General features: G+C 44.7%; 1 protein-coding gene across 1 annotated transcript in view; it reads right to left on the bottom strand.

Moving 5' to 3' along the window:
• Window positions 1-951: 951 nt before the first annotated feature.
• The window catches only part of LOC139387404 (neurocan core protein-like), a 129,100-nt gene continuing 113,538 nt past the window's right edge, over window positions 952-16,513 (bottom strand). The window contains exons 15-20 of the mRNA XM_071133557.1: window positions 13,098-13,211; window positions 10,059-10,110; window positions 9,488-9,677; window positions 8,972-9,116; window positions 2,590-2,772; window positions 952-2,445 (exon numbers count right to left, since the gene is read on the bottom strand). Of these exons, the coding sequence (XP_070989658.1) occupies window positions 2,321-2,445; window positions 2,590-2,772; window positions 8,972-9,116; window positions 9,488-9,677; window positions 10,059-10,110; window positions 13,098-13,211 (809 nt within the window). The 3' untranslated portion in view covers window positions 952-2,320. The remainder of the gene's footprint in view (window positions 2,446-2,589; window positions 2,773-8,971; window positions 9,117-9,487; window positions 9,678-10,058; window positions 10,111-13,097; window positions 13,212-16,513) is intronic.

Genomic DNA, 16,513 nt, shown 5'->3' with positions numbered 1-16,513 from the left:
CCATAATTTGCAAATAAATTAATTAAAAATCCTACAATGTGATTTTCTGGATATTTTTTCTCATTTTGTCTGTCATAGTTGAAGTGTACCTATGATGAAAATTATAGGCCTCTCTCATCTTTTTAAGTGGGAAAACTTGCACAATTGGTGGCTGACTAAATACTTTTTTGCCCCACTGTACATGATTTCAGACTTCTGTTTTGAACTAAGTTTGACGTCTGGAAAGTAAAAGCCCAGCATGCTCTCTCTTCCCACATGTTCAGCTCTGGTTTTAATGTCTATGGTTCACCTGTACGGCAATCACTGTCACCTGATTTCAACAGAGTCAAGCAACTTTTCCAGCCAGAGTTTAAATAAATATTGCCTTCTTTTTACTCTCAAAACCTCTCTCTGCTCCACAGTTTTTATCCCAGTGAATCACAGTTACAGAGAGGGTGGTCAGGTCTCAGAGCCAACTGAGCCAAGAGGTGACAACCCAAAGTGAGATTAAACTAGCAGTGGTCGTCTAGCAGTGGTGGTATTGGACCAATGGACCAATTCCTTTAGATTAACTTTATTTTATTGGGTTGATTCTTTTAGATGTATTTTCCTCTATAGGGTCCATTCTTACATGTATTTTCCCTCCACAATCCATTCAAAACAGAGACCAAAGAGAGGAGAAAATGTCCTGTTTGTTCCCGACAGAATGAAAACTATTGGTCTGAATGGACTTTCTCTGGGCGGAGAATGAAGTGAGGTGAACAACAGAGCTGGTAAATTAGTAGAAGATGTTAAAATGCTTTGTTTTGTTCCTGGATGCAGGTTTAGGAGGCATGGGTTAGCTACAAGCTGCTGTCAGTCTTCCGTGTCTGAGGTACAGCGATGTGGTAGAAACATACAAAGAAATAGAAATACTAGAGCTAGAGCCCAGCTTCAATCACAAAACTGACCAGACACACTGTCGTCGTTCATTTGTTTGTTTTTTTAAGCTTTATTAAGAATGGAACACAACAGCTGGACAGGACATCATAACAACACCAAAAAAGGGGTGACGACCAATCAAGGACCAGATTCATGGCATCCTACCCATCACATATTGGAGCCGTGCAAAGACTGGGTCTATTGACGATCGAGTAGATATCTTGGGAATGTTTTGTCTCAGTCCGTAGTACTTCAATCTATCCTATTTTATTCCATTTAGATCGATGGGGCTGTTTTAGAATATTAGTTGAGATGCCGATGGGAAACACATGGCTGGACAAGGGTCAGGTATCAATCAGGTGTCAGTCAATAACAAACAAACAAAAACCACAGTATTTACAGTACAGTACAGGCAATCAAAGGGTTAACTTGTTTTTTGGTTAACACATTTTGATTGTAAGAGAATGGTACATTAAAGAAAACAGGTATTACATTGCCTTGTTGGATTATGTAAACAAAAAAAAATCCACATATATTAACTAGTCCATAATAAATAGTGACGTGACATTAAAAGTTAGCAAATATTAAAAAATGGCACATAAGTTGAATAATAAAACAGCCCTACTATTCAGGAGCCCTACGGGAACATAACAAGTACAGGATACAGACAAAAGCTCTGGGTTAATTGGGACAGAAAGCTAACTAGCTAACATATTAATTAAATCTGTGCTTTATAAACAGAACACAAACATTAGGATGTTCTGAGATGTAGAACAAGCTTCAAACTTATAAAAACACACTCGCATAGGATACACACTTTCTCTCACACACATACACACGCATGAACAGACACACACACACACACACACACACACACACACACACACACACACACACACACACACACACACACACACACACACACACACACACACACACACACACACACACACACACACACACACACACACACACACACACACACACTGTATTTATCACATCACTGTATTTATGTTTCGACAGTGAGAATAGGTTATTCATAGACATGCCAAGGATTTGCTGTTTCTAAGTTACAGTATTAGCGACCGTGTTAGTGAGAGAGAGACTATTACTGTTGTAAGTAATGGACATGGGTTAAACAAAATCAACAAAAAAAAGGACAAATCCAAACATGAGATATGGGTGCGTAACACAGAGCCTTTTTTGCACTGATGTCAATCGGTCATTTGCATGAAAGTTAAAGTTTTGCACACATACAGCATCTCAAGTGAGATTTCAATCCAAAGAGAGAGACTGAAATAGGTCAGGAAAAGAGAACGTTCAGATGTCAACTACTGTCCATTGTGAGGGGTTGATCCCCTCAGCCCCAGGATAGGTCAGCGGTCAGGCGCAGAGCATTGTGGGAGGTGTAGTATTTGGTTCAGTATTGGCTGTGTGTGTCCTCTCCCCTCTCCATGTGTGCCTCTCCTCCGTATCTCCTGTGGTTCCTACGCTCCCGGCGCTGGCCGTGGCGGTGGTTGCGGCGGTACCGGTGGGATCGCCGAGCTGAGGGAGGGGAACACAAGTAGTTACACCTCAAAATTGGTGCAGTAACAACATTTAGCCTACCTGGGTGAATAAAGGTTTGTTATCCGAAGAAAGGTTGCATAAGACACGTTTAAAAAAAATAATCTGCTGTTTGTCACTCACACTTTGTGCAGATGATCTTGGGCCGGTCCCAGGTGCCATCGGCCCGGCAACGCGCGGTGGGGATGTGGCGCTGGTAGAAACCTTCGGCACACTGATAACGCACCACCGCATGGATGTCATAATGAGACCGCCGACGGCCAATCAGATGGGCATTCTCCACAGCGGGCGGGGTTCCACACAGCACTGTCAGACGGGACAAGATGAACATTTAAGTCAATTCAGTCAATTCATTTAAGTCAATTCAGTGTTGAGCAACATCGAAGAAGATACAGTGTGTACTGTATCTATGGTGTCTGGCTTGCAATTTCTTTTTTTCTCCATAGGTGAAACACTTGCTACTGAATCCTATACGCGAGGACAGGTGCTCTGCAGATGGCGCGGTGCTCTGCAGATGGCGCAGTGCTCTGTGAAGCAATAGAGAGCCAAGGCAGCTCCGATAATCTCTCTCCCTCCCTCTTCCCTCCCTCCCTCCTCAAGGAGCTAGGCTTCAGGCTATCCCATAAATCCTTGCTCTGGGTCTCATTCCAGTGTCACAGTTACATCAGGGCACCTGACACAGAAATGCATGGTGGGATTTCAGAGAATAGATCTGAGGGCAAGACAGTCACTGGCAATTTAATGCCAGCTTTAAACAAGATGGCAAATGTTAGCTTTGCAGTCCAAGTGAACATGTGGGGTGAGATAAAACGGCAACAGAAAGAGACAAAGGTTTCTGTTTAGATCAACTGGAAATGTTACAGTTTTTCCCTATTACACACTGGCCCATGAGGAATATTCAGCCAAACCTGTAACTAATTTAGTAGAGCCATACACCAAACCTGTAACTCATTTAGTAGAGCCATACACCAAACCTGTAACTCATTTAGTAGAGCCATACACCAAACCTGTAACTCATTTAGTAGAGCCATACACCAAATCTGTAACTCATTTAGTAGAGCCATACACCAAACCTGTAACTCATTTAGTAGAGCCATACACCAAACCTGTAACTCATTTAGTAGAGCCATACACCAAACCTGTAACTCATTTAGTAGAGCCATACACCAAACCTGTAACTCATTTAGTAGAGCCATACACCAAATCTGTAACTCATGGATAAAAAGGCCACAGGTGAGTACTCCTGTGTTTGGAGAACAATGTAAGCAAACTTGGCAGGTGGAGGTAAAGGTGGAGGTGGAGGTAGAGGTACTGTAGCGGTGGAGGTGGAGGTAGAGGTACTGTAGAGGTGGAGGTGCAGGTAGAGGTACTGTAGGGTACTGTAGGGTACTGTAGAGGTGGAGGTACAGGTACTGCAGAGGTAGAGGTGGAGGTACTGTAAAGGTAGAGGTGGAGGTACTGTAGAGGTAGAGGTGGAGGCACTGTAGAGGTAGAGGTGGAGGTACTGTAGAGGTAGAGGTAGAGGTAATGTAGAGGTGAAGTTGGAGGTACTGTAGAGGTAGAGGTAATGTAGAGGTGAAGTTGGAGGTACTGTAGAGGTAGAGGTAATGTAGAGGTGGAGTTGGAGGTACTATAAAGGTAGAGGTGGCGGTGGAGGTACTGTAGAGGTAGAGGTAATGTAGAGGTGGAGTTGGAGGTACTATAAAGGTAGAGGTGGAGGTGGATGTACTATAGAGGTAGAGGTACTGTGGAGGTACTGTAGAGTTAGAGGTGGAGGTACTATAGAAGTAGAGGTACTGTGGAGGTAGAGGTGGAGGTGGGGGTACTGTAGAGGTAGAGGAACTGTAGAGGTAGAGGTACTGTAGATGTAGAAGTAGAGGTGGAGGTACTGTAGAGGTGGAGGTACTGTGGAGGTAGAGGTGGAGGAACTGAAGAGGTGGAGGAAGAGGTCCTGAGGAGGTAGAGAGGAGGTAGAGGTACTGTAGAGGAACTGTGGAGGTGGAGGAAGAGGTCCTGAGGAGGTAGAGGTGGAGGTAGAGGTACTGTAGAGAAACTGTGGAGGTGGAGGTAGAGGTAGAGGTTCTGTAGAGGTAGAGGTGGAGGTAGAGGTAGAGGTGGAGGTACTGTAGAGGTAGAGATACTGTAGAGGTAGAGGTAATGTAGGCGTAGAGGTGGAGGTGGAGGTACTGTAAATGTAGAGATGGAGGTGGAAGTGGAGTACCTGTAGAGGTGCTGTAGAGGTAGAGGTAGAGGTTGAGGTGGAGGTACTGTAGAGGTAGAGGTCGAGGAACTGTAGAGGTGGAGGAACTGTAGAGGTGGAGGTACTGTAAAAGTAGAGGAGGAACTGTACAGGTGGAGGTAGAGGTACTGTATAGGTATTGTAGAAGTAGAGTTGGAGGTTCTGTAGAGGTGGAGGTACTGTAGAGGTGGAGGTAGAGGTACTGTAGAGGTAGAGGTGGAGGTACTGTAGAGGTACTGTAGAGGTACTGTAGAGGTAGAGTTAGAGGTACTGTAGAGGTGGAGGTAGAGGTACTGTAGAGGTAGAGGTGGAGGTACTGTAGAGGTGGAGGTACTGTAGAGGTGGAGGTAGAGTTATAGGTACAGAGGTACTGTAGAGGTGGAAGTAGAGGTACTGTAGAGGTAGAGGTAGAGGTACTGTAGAGGTACTGTAGAGGTACTGTAGAGGTAGAGTTAGAGGTACTGTAGAGGTGGAGGTAGAGGTACTGTAGAGGTAGAGGTAGAGGTACTGTAGAGGTACTGTAGAGGTACTGTAGAGGTAGAGTTAGAGGTACTGTAGAGGTGGAGGTAGAGGTACTGTAGAGGTAGAGGTGGAGGTACTGTAGAGGTGGAGGTAGAGTTAGAGGTACTGTAGAGGTACTGTAGAGGTGGAGGTAGAGGTACTCTAGAGATAGAGGTGGTAGAGGTAGCAGTAGAGGTACTGTAGATGTAGAGGTGGTAGAGGTAGCGGTAGAGGTACTGTAGAGGTAGAGGTGGAGATAGAGGTACTGTAGAGATAGAGGTGGTAGAGGTAGCGGTAGAGGTACTGTAGAGGTAGAGGTGGTAGAGGTAGCGGTAGAGGTACTGTAGAGGTAGAGGTGGAGGTACTGTAGAGGTGGAGGTAGAGTTAGAGGTACTGTAGAGGTAGAGGTGGAGGTACAGGTACTGCAGAGGTAGAGGTGGAGGTACTGTAAAGGTAGAGGTGGAGGTACTGTAGAGGTAGAGGTGGAGGCACTGTAGAGGTAGAGGTGGAGGTACTGTAGAGGTAGAGGTAGAGGTAATGTAGAGGTGGAGGTAGAGGTACTGTAGAGATAGAGGTGGTAGAGGTAGCGGTAGAGGTACTGTAGAGGTGGAGGAAGACCAAGAACAAGGAGAGTAATCTCTGATGAAATTTGAGCGACAATGGTGGACCATATTAAAGCATTTTTGGGGCTGCAATCTGAGGTGCAGTTAACTCTAATGAACTTATCCTCTGCAGCATAGGTAACTCTGGGTTGAAGCTGCAATCAACAAGCGCTGAAACTGGCTCTCATAAGGACCGCTACAGGAAAGACCCAGAGTTACCTACAGTATGTCAGAGGGAGGTGACCAACCATATGCCACATCCTTAAGAAACAAATCTCTGGATGAAGCAAATCTACAGAGTCCCATTTGAAAGGAATTCCCAAAGAGTGAAGGATAAACGGTACGAATGTGTAAGTAAGCAATGTAATAGTATTACACTCTTGAAACATTAGAGACTCATTGATGTTGCCAGTGAACTTTACTACACAGCAATTACAGTATTTACTGTCATTTCAGAGAATCATGGAGTTGGATGCAAGTCCCATCCCCCAGGAACTCATACTCATAGATGAGGCTGGATTCAATTTAGAAAAGACGAGGAGGGGAGGAAGGAACATCATTGGTCAACGCGCCATCACTGAGGTACTGTACCTGGCCAGCGTGGGAGAAATGTCACCATATGCGCAGCTATGAGCCACAATGGGGACCTCCAGCTCCATGCCACCCTTGGACCATACAACACTGCCCACTGGGGAAACTGGCTAACTGTTTTGTGTTTTGACTACCTGAGATGTAGTTTCAGCAAACGTGTGTTAACAATTGGGAAAAACTGTAAATGTGATTCAGACTTCTGTTTGTTGTGTCAGCAATGTTGAAGCTTTATTATCTTTTCACACTTCATGGAGGAAAATATGAGAGTGCATTGTGCCTATTGAGGTTTGACAGCCTGCATATTGATCGGGTTGTATCTAGGGGAATATCAGTGCTTTTGAAATATAACTCTGTCTGTCTGTCTGTCTGTCTGTCTGTCTGTCTGTCTGTCTGTCTGTCTGTCTGTCTGTCTGTCTGTCTGTCTGTCTGTCTGTCTGCCTGCCTGTCTGTCTGTCTGTCTGTCTGTCTGTCTGTCTGTCTGTCTGTCTGTCTGTCTGTCTGTCTGGCTTGACAATGTGTCTCCCACTAGTCAATAATAAATAACCTGTTGAACTAAACACTGTGATTGACATGTTTCATCAAAAGGCAATATTTATTTTGGCAACTTGAGTTGATAAAACTGTCATTATGCTCTTACACTCTGATGTCAAGTGTGCGTGTTTCCTCGCCAGACATTCTATTGACAAAACAGAGCAATCCCCAGAGGATACAAGGCTTCGTAGAGTACATTGGAAATGTATTATTTCCAAAATCCTTATTTGCCATGATGACTTTGTTCCTCCAAATGAACATGACATCCTGTTTCTAGCCACAGCCCAGTTTAAATCCGCTATCCAGTAGGAACCCAACATTTACTTTAAAAAAATACACGTATTGAGGACGCTATTGTAAATGCATTCTTATTGTTTTACCGGTACCATGGCTATGTTAAGTCCTGTGATCCTACCTGCTCCTTTCTGAAGACATGGAGCTGGTTGCACCATGGCTATGTTAAGTCCTGTGATCCTACCTGCTCCTTTCTGAAGACATGGAGCTGGTTGCACCATGGCTATGTTAAGTCCTGTGATCCTACCTGCTCCTTTCTGAAGACATGGAGCTGGTTGTACCATGGCTATGTTAAGTCCTGTGATCCTACCTGCTCCTTTCTGAAGACATGGAGCTGGTTGCACCATGGCTATGTTAAGTCCTGTGATCCTACCTGCTCCTTTCTGAAGACATGGAGCTGGTTGCACCATGGCTATGTTAAGTCCTGTGATCCTACCTGCTCCTTTCTGAAGACATGGAGCTGGTTGTACCATGGCTATGTTAAGTCCTGTGATCCTACCTGCTCCTTTCTGAAGACATGGAGCTGGTTGCACCATGGCTATGTTAAGTCCTGTGATCCTACCTGCTCCTTTCTGAAGACATGGAGCTGGTTGCACCATGGCTATGTTAAGTCCTGTGATCCTACCTGCTCCTTTCTGAAGACATGGAGCTGGTTGCACCATGGCTATGTTAAGTCCTGTGATCCTACCTGCTCCTTTCTGAAGACATGGAGCTGGTTGCACCATGGCTATGTTAAGTCCTGTGATCCTACCTGCTCCTTTCTGAAGACATGGAGCTGGTTGTACCATGGAGCTGGTTGTAGACATGGAAATATAGCTACACTTCTCCTTAATGAAACCGCTGTGTCAGATTTCAAAAAAACCTTCCGGAAAAAGCAAACCATGCAATAATCTGAGTACAGCTTTCAAAAGTACAGCCCAAAAGATATCCTCCATATTGGGTAGTCAACAGAAGTCATAAATAGCATTATAAATATTCACTTACCTTTGATGATCTTCATCAGAAGGCACTCCCAGGATTCCCAGTTCCACATTAAATGTTTGATTTAGTTCGATAATGTCCATCATTTATGTCCAAAGAGCTACTTTTGTTAGCACGTTTGGTAAACAAATCCAAAGTCATGAAGCGCGTTCCCTAGTTGCAGACGAAATGTCAGAAAGTTCCGTTCCTGTCCGTAGAAACATGTCAAATTATGTATGGAATCAATCTTTAGGATGTTTTTAACATAAAACATCAATAAATGTTCTAACCGGAGAATTCCATTGTCTTCAGAAGAGCGATGGAACAGAGCTCCCTCTCATGTGAACGCGCATGGTCAGAGCATGGTCAGCTCATGGCAGACCTGACTCATTCCTTTCTCATTCGGTGCCACTTCACAGTAGAATCCTCAAACAAGTTTATAAAGACGGTTGACATCTAGTGGAAGCCTTAGGAAGTGCAACACAACCAATATCCCATTGTGTATTCAATAGGGGCTGGGTTGAAAATCGACCAACCCCAGATTTCCCACTTCCTGTTTGGATTTCTTCTCAGGTTTTTGCCTGCCATATGAGTTCTGTTATACTCACAGGCATCATTCAAACAGTTTTATAAACTTCAGAGTGTTTTCTATCCAATACTAATAATAATATGCATATATTAGCAACTGTGACTGAGGAGCAGGCCGTTTTACTCTGGGCACCTTTCATCCAAGCTATTCAATACTGCCCCTGCAGCCATAAGAAGTTATTAAGTCCTGTGATCCTACCTGTGCCTTTTTTGCAGATGTAGGGCAGGTTATAGTTGCAGGGCACGTCGTTCCACTTGCCCTCCTCATGGGCGATGGTCACCACACAGTCCTCTCCGCCCGCAAAGAAGTTATCAGGCTGGCTCTCCCTCCAGTTCTCATACACCTACACAATACCACACACTTACAGTATGTCACATTGTATTAATCTTGGCTTTAAATCTATTATAAAGTAATACTCAGCTGTTTATACATGGGATCCTATGTTTGCTCCTCTGTAGCTCAGTTGGTAGAGCATGGCCCTTGCTACGCCAATATAGTGGGTTCAATTCCTGGGAGCACCCATACTTAAAATGTATGAATGACTGTTGCTTTGGATAAAAGTGTCTGCTAAATGGCGTATATATATCATATGTTGTACAAAGACACACTTTACACACAAAGTGTTCCAGCTTTGAGGTTCAAGTACAGGTATATATCACATACAATGCAGTATAACATGAGCTGTTATTGACAGAGAGAAATATAGAACGTCACCAGGTCATTGGTGTCAGTCCACTGGAAGTCCTCCTCCACTGTGCGATCATTCAGGCCGATCCAGGCGTTATCATGGCCCAGCCCATTGATGAACTCCTGCTCGGTGACCGAGGCGATACTGCTGAGGTGGGCGCTCTGCTCTCTGCAGTCCTTCTCTGCATCCTCCCAGGTGTGTCTGTGAGAGAAGTACCTGAAGTGAGGAAAACAGGTTTTTGTTAGATCAATAGTAGGGCAATTTTCAATCCAATATTCAGCATTACAGCGTGATTTAAATGTAAAGGCAATGTTCTGCATTCATCATAAATGTTGCGTACGTCGGCTCAATAGAAAATTACCTTTACATTTCTGTTGCTCAATGCAAGATTCCTTCATCCCTCAGCTACCAAGGCTAAAAATAGATGATAGATGACGTCTCAAACTCAAGGCCCGCGGGCCAGATCCATTTTAAGTGTGGCCCTCCGGAGCTCGGTGAAGACCGAATGTGGCCCGCGGGGGGAAATTAGTTTGACACCCCTGATACAGTTGAATGTTTAGAGGGTAGGTTCGTTGTCAGTTCTTTTTTCTCACGTACCTGTAGCAGTGGCCATGGAACTTCCTCCATCCATGCTCACAACCCTCAACATCTAGAGAGAGCAGATGAGAAAGGAGAGCATTGAGGGATAGAGGAAGCAGACAGGGATAGGAAAGAGAGGTTAGAGTATGGAAGACGGGAGGGGGCAAAGAAAGACAAATGAAGGAGGCAAGGAAGGGAGAAGAAGATTGAGTGAAAAAGATAAGTGATGAAGAGAGAAAGGAGAGTAGGACGATAGAGGAAAAGAGGAACAGTGACAGAGAGAAGAAGATTGGTGAAGGGAAGGAGAGAGATACGTGGAGAGAAGAGAGAGGTGAAGGGAAGGAGAGAGAAGTGGAGAGAAGAGAGAGGTGAAGGGAAGGAGAGAGAGAGAGGTGAAGGGAAGGAGAGAGAAGTGGAGAGAAGAGAGAGGTGAAGGGAAGGAGAGAGAGAGAGGTGAAGGGAAGGAGAGAGAAGTGGAGAGAAGAGAGAGGTGAAGGGAAGGAGAGAGAGAGGTGAAGGGAAGGAGAGAGAGGTGGAGGGAAGGAGAGAGAGAGGTGGAGGGAAGGAGAGAGAGAAGTGGGGAGAAGAAGAGAGAGAGAGGTAGAGGGAAGGAGAGAGAGAGGTAGTGGGAAGGAGAGAGAGAAGTGGAGAGAAGAAGAGAGAGAGAGGTAGAGGGAAGGAGAGAGAGAAGTGGAGAGAAGAAGAGAGAGAGGTGGAGGGAAGGAGAGAGAGAAGTGGAGAGAAGAAGAGGGAGAGAGGTGGAGGGAAGGAGAGAGAGAAGTGGAGAGAAGAAGAGAGAGAGAGGTGGAGGGAAGGAGAGAGAGAAGTGGAGAGAAGAAGAGAAAGAGAGGTAGAGGGAAGGAGAGAGAGGAATGGAGAGAAGAAGAGAGAGAGAGGTGGAGGGAAGGAGAGAGAGGTGGAGGGAAGGAGAGATAGAGGTGGAGGGAAGGAGAGAGAGAAGTGGAGAGAAGAAGAGAAAGAGAGGTAGAGGGAAGGAGAGAGAGGAGTGGAGAGAAGAAGAGAGAGAGGTGGAGGGAAGGAGAGAGAGGAGTGGAGAGAAGAAGAGAAAGAGAGGTAGAGGGAAGGAGAGAGAGGAGTGGAGAGAAGAAGAGAGAGAGAGGTGGAGGTGGAGGGAAGGAGAGGGAGAAGTGGAGAGAAGAAGAGAGAGAGAGGTAGAGGGAAGGAGAGAGAGAAGTGGAGAAAAGAAGAGAGAGAGAGGTGGAGTGAAGGAGAGAGAGGAGTGGAGAGAAGAAGAGAGAGAGGTGGAGGGAAGGAGAGAGAGAGGTGGAAGGAAGGAGAGATAGAGGTAGAGGGAAGGAGAGAGAGAGGTGGAGGGAAGGAGAGAGAGGAGTGGAGAGAAGAAGAGAGAGAGAGGTGGAGGGAAGGAGAGAGAGAGGTGGAGGGAAGGAGAGAGAGAGGTGGAGGGAAGGAGAGAGAGAGGTGGAGGGAAGGAGAGAGAGGAGTGGAGAGAAGAAGAGAGAGAGAGGTGGAGGGAAGGAGAGGGAGAGGTGGAGGGAAGGAGAGAGAGAGGTGGAGGGAAGGAGAGAGAGAGGTGGAGGGAAGGAGAGAGAGGAGTGGAGAGAAGAAGAGAGAGAGAGGTGGAGGGAAGGAGAGAGAGAGGTGGAGGGAAGGAGAGAGAGGAGTGGAGAGAAGAAGAGAGAGAGAGGTGGAGGGAAGGAGAGAGAGAGGTGGAGGGAAGGAGAGAGAGGAGTGGAGAGAAGAAGAGAGAGGAGTGGAGAGAAGAAGAGAGAGAGAGGTGGAGGGAAGGAGAGGGAGAGGTGGAGGGAAGGAGAGAGAGAGGTGGAGGGAAGGAGAGAGAGGAGTGGAGAGAAGAAGAGAGAGAAAGGTGGAGGGAAGGAGAGAGAGAGGTGGAGGGAAGGAGAGAGAGAGAGGTGGAGGGAAGGAGAGAGAGGAGTGGAGAGAAGAAGAGAGAGAGAGGTGGAGGGAAGGAGAGGGAGAGGTGGAGGGAAGGAGAGAGAGAGGTGGAGGGAAGGAGAGAGAGGAGTGGAGAGAAGAAGAGAGAGAGAGGTGGAGGGAAGGAGAGAGAGAGGTGGAGGAAAGGAGAGAGAGGAGTTGAGAGAAGAAGAGAGAGGAGTGGAGAGAAGAAGAGAGAGAGAGGTGAAGGGAAGGAGAGAGGATTATTGTTACACCCTCTCAACCTGTCATTCAGTATTGTGCCTCTCAGGACCTGCAAGGCCACACTTTAATAACATTGAGACTGAATGAACCATTAAACCTGCAATCATGGATCCTCCATTTCCATTCTCAGCACACGCTGTTCCTATCTCTACATTATGAGGTCTCATTAATAACTCCAAGGGTTATGGGTTCATTAACCCTCATTGATATTAGTGTTTCTGCACACACAGAGGGGGGCAGATGAGGAGGTGTGGGCTGTCAGACTGACTCTGAATCCAGCGAGGTGTGTGTGTTTGCACTCATTTGAGAGTGTGTGTATCTGTGCTAGTTTGGCTGTATGTGTGTGTTTCGGTGTACATCCATCAGCCAGCTCTCTGCGGCATAGTGACAGGTACAGACAGATACACTGCCTGATAGCCGGTGAGTGATACTGCAGTGAAATAGTGCTCTCTGGGACTTTAGCCTCTGATACCTCAGCTGATACTACACATAACAACACTGAGCAAGGAGACTTGGACACCAAGAGCGTTATTTTCATAAGGGACTAACTTCATGGGGAAATTACTTGGGTGGGAGCTCAGTTAAGATATTCCACTGTATCATTTGGATGTGCAAATGCCACTTATTTCTGTGTATTTCAGATGAAAGTGATCATCTATATCTCTCTCTGTTTAGGCTGTGTGTATTGACTAAGTAGCACAGGAGGTTGGTGGCACCTTAATTGGGGAGGACAGGCTCATGGTAATGGAGCGGAATACGTAGAATGGTATCAAATACATCAAACACATGGTTTCCATGGTTTCCAGGTGTTTGATGCCATTCCATTAACTCCGATCCAGCCATTATTATGAGCCGTCCTCCCCTCAGCAGCCTCCACTGCTATGTAGTGTGTTGACCAGTGTGTACGCACTCTCTTACCCTTCTCACAGGTGTCTCCTGCGTAGCTGGGCAGACAGAGGCAGATGAACGAGTCGATCTTGTCGATGCAGGTACCTCCGTTGAGACACGGGTTGGACTGGCAGTCATCCACGTCTGTCAGAAGAACACACAAAACAGGTTAGAGAGTCTGTGTACAGAACCCATCCTCTGTAGGCATGGCTCAGACCTTTCTCTGTAAGCTCAGACTACATAGCATAAATGGTACTCAAGATTTTAGTTCTGGAACAACTGAGATGAAGTTTTTCCGTGACCCAAGCGTTTGATGTCAGTGGGAGATTTGTGTAAAACATTCCAGCTGGACTAGTTAGTAGTCAGGACGGGGGAAAAGTGAACAACGTCCGCAGCGCTGACGTTCTCCCTAAACGGATTGATCAGTGTGACACACAGGAAAGATGTTTACTACGTTTTCAATCTCCATCAACAGAAGCAGTGGGCTGTAAGTACAATACCTCAATCCATAACACCAGGGAACTGTATCCAAATCCAACTAATTTAACAAAGACCTCTCTTGACACTTGTCTTTATGTCACTACCACTTGTCTTTATGTCACTACCACTTGTCTTTATGTCACTACCACTTGTCTTTATATCACTACCACTTGTCTTTATGTCACTACCACTTGTCTTTATGTCACTACCACTTGTCTTTATGTCACTACCACTTGTCTTTATGTCACTACCACTTGTCTTTATGTCACTACCACTTGTCTTTATGTCACTACCACTTGTCTTTATGTCACTACCACTTGTCTTTATGTCACTACCACTTGTCTTTATATCACTACCACTTGTCTTTATATCACTACCACTTGTCTTTATGTCACTACCACTTGTCTTTATGTCACTACCACTTGTCTTTATGTCACTACCACTTGTCTTTATGTCACTACCACTTGTCTTTATGTCACTACCACTTGTCTTTATGTCACTACCACTTGTCTTTATGTCACTACCACTTGTCTTTATATCACTACCACTTATCTTTATGTCACTACCACTTGTCTTTATGTCACTACCACTTGTCTTTATGTCACTACCACTTGTCTTTATGTCACTACCACTTGTCTTTATGTCACTACCACTTGTCTTTATGTCACTACCACTTGTCTTTATGTCACTACCACTTGTCTTTATGTCACTACCACTTGTCTTTATATCACTACCACTTGTCTTTATGTCACTACCACTTGTCTTTATGTCACTACCACTTGTCTTTATGTCACTACCACTTGTCTTTATATCACTACCACTTGTCTTTATGTCACTACCACTTGTCTTTATGTCACTACCACTTGTCTTTATGTCACTACCACTTGTCTTTATGTCACTACCACTTGTCTTTATGTCACTACCACTTGTCTTTATATCACTACCACTTGTCTTTATGTCACTACCACTTGTCTTTATGTCACTACCACTTGTCTTTATGTCACTACCACTTGTCTTTATGTCACTACCACTTGTCTTTATGTCACTACCACTTGTCTTTATGTCACTACCACTTGTCTTTATGTCACTACCACTTGTCTTTATGTCACTACCACTTGTCTTTATGTCACTACCACTTGTCTTTATGTCACTACCACTTGTCTTTATGTCACTACCACTTGTCTTTATGTCACTACCACTTGTCTTTATGTCACTACCACTTGGCTTTCTGTCACTACCACTTGTCTTTATGTCACTACCACTTGTCTTTATGTCACTACCACTTGTCTTTATGTCACTACCACTTGTCTTTATGTCACTACCACTTGTCTTTATGTCACTACCACTTGTCTTTATGTCACTACCACTTGTCTTTATATCACTACCACCTGTCTTTATGTCACTACCACTGACTTTATGTCACTACCACTTGTCTTCATGTCACTACCACTTGTCTTTATGTCACTACCACTTGTCTTTATGTCACTACCACTTGTCTTTATATCACTACCACCTGTCTTTATGTCACTACCACTGACTTTATGTCACTACCACTTGTCTTCATGTCACTACCACTGACTTTATGTCACTACCACTTGTCTTTATGTCACTACCACTTGTCTTTATGTCACTACCACTGGCTTTGCTGACAGCTGTTTTATTGATTAAACATGTTTAATTACTATGACTGTGGTTGTCCCACCTAGCTATCTTAAAGTGAATGCACAAATTGTAAGTTGCTCTGGATAAAACAAAAGCATCTGCTCAATGGAAATGTTTTGTAAGGGAGGATGATCATTTAATTCTCACCATGGCAACTAGAGATTAGTGTGGGTGTTTTCTGTTTGTCTGTCTTTGTCCCTCTCCTTCTTGCTGCATGAATCAGAGCACTATGAGAGTACTTCAGAACCAAACCACTTATTTCATTATTCCTGTGCCAAGCACTCTCTCTCTCACACTCTCTGCTTCTCTCTCTTGCTCTCTCTCTTTCTCGCTCTCTTGTCCTTGTTACACTCAAAGCGGGTTTACTATGACCCCTTAAATTTGTTCACACCGCACAAAAACACAACAGAGATATTTTTGTCACATTCACAAATCCCAATAACAACTCCTGTATTCTCCTGAAGGTCAAACTCTCTTGAAAAAATAAACATTTATCAAATGTCAACGGTGACGGTTTAATGACGAAGAAGGATTTCAGAAAACAGAGAATCCTGACCCAAGTCTGACTCACGTCTTCTTTTCTCAATTATGAATAACTGTTTCAAACACACTGTCTACTGTATAAACGGTTCAACTCAGAACATGAATTTATACTCCAAGGATGAAAGGCACCAAACTGTGCTCTCAAAGTCAATTCAAACTAAACTATATTCTATGTTCTGAGTGTTGATAAGGTACCGGCACCTCAAATGTTCTACTGCTTAAGCTCCTGTTCCTCTTATAGAATATTAGCTCAATGTATTGTGTTGTGGAGCTCCTGCACCTAAATATAAACAGTACCAGCACCCAAAATGAGTACTGGCACCTATTTCAGTCCAAGTCAAGCATTGGTTTCAGACAAATCCAATCCAGACTATTGCCCCTGTCAATACCTTCTGATGGGGGCTTTGTACCATAAGCCCTTAGGTCTGCATGTCTGGCCAAACATAGCTTTGAATTTCCCTGACAGGTTCTAGGCTACAAAATGTAAAGAGGTGACCTTTTGGGGTAAGATTTTGGGGTAAGATTCAACTGTAAACATTATATTTTGCCTCAGTTACTAGTACACATAGAAATAGATGAAATTGAAGAGTAACTGAGTGGTCAGTTTCTTCCATAATAGTTCTAGGGGTGCATCCCAATAGTCTAAAGTGGCTTCTTCTCTTCGTCTCTGCATTACAATTTCATAGGCAACCACTGTCTTCTGTCTCAAGTGATCACTTCACCCCAGCATGACCTTGAGTGACTCCTCACTGACTCCAAGT

This window comes from Oncorhynchus clarkii, chromosome 28 (assembly GCF_045791955.1).
Source record: "Oncorhynchus clarkii lewisi isolate Uvic-CL-2024 chromosome 28, UVic_Ocla_1.0, whole genome shotgun sequence".
Classification (NCBI taxonomy): Eukaryota; Metazoa; Chordata; class Actinopteri; order Salmoniformes; family Salmonidae; genus Oncorhynchus; species Oncorhynchus clarkii.
The sequence above is the reverse complement of the archived record's forward strand: the minus strand, read 5'-3'. Positions and strand labels throughout refer to the sequence as shown.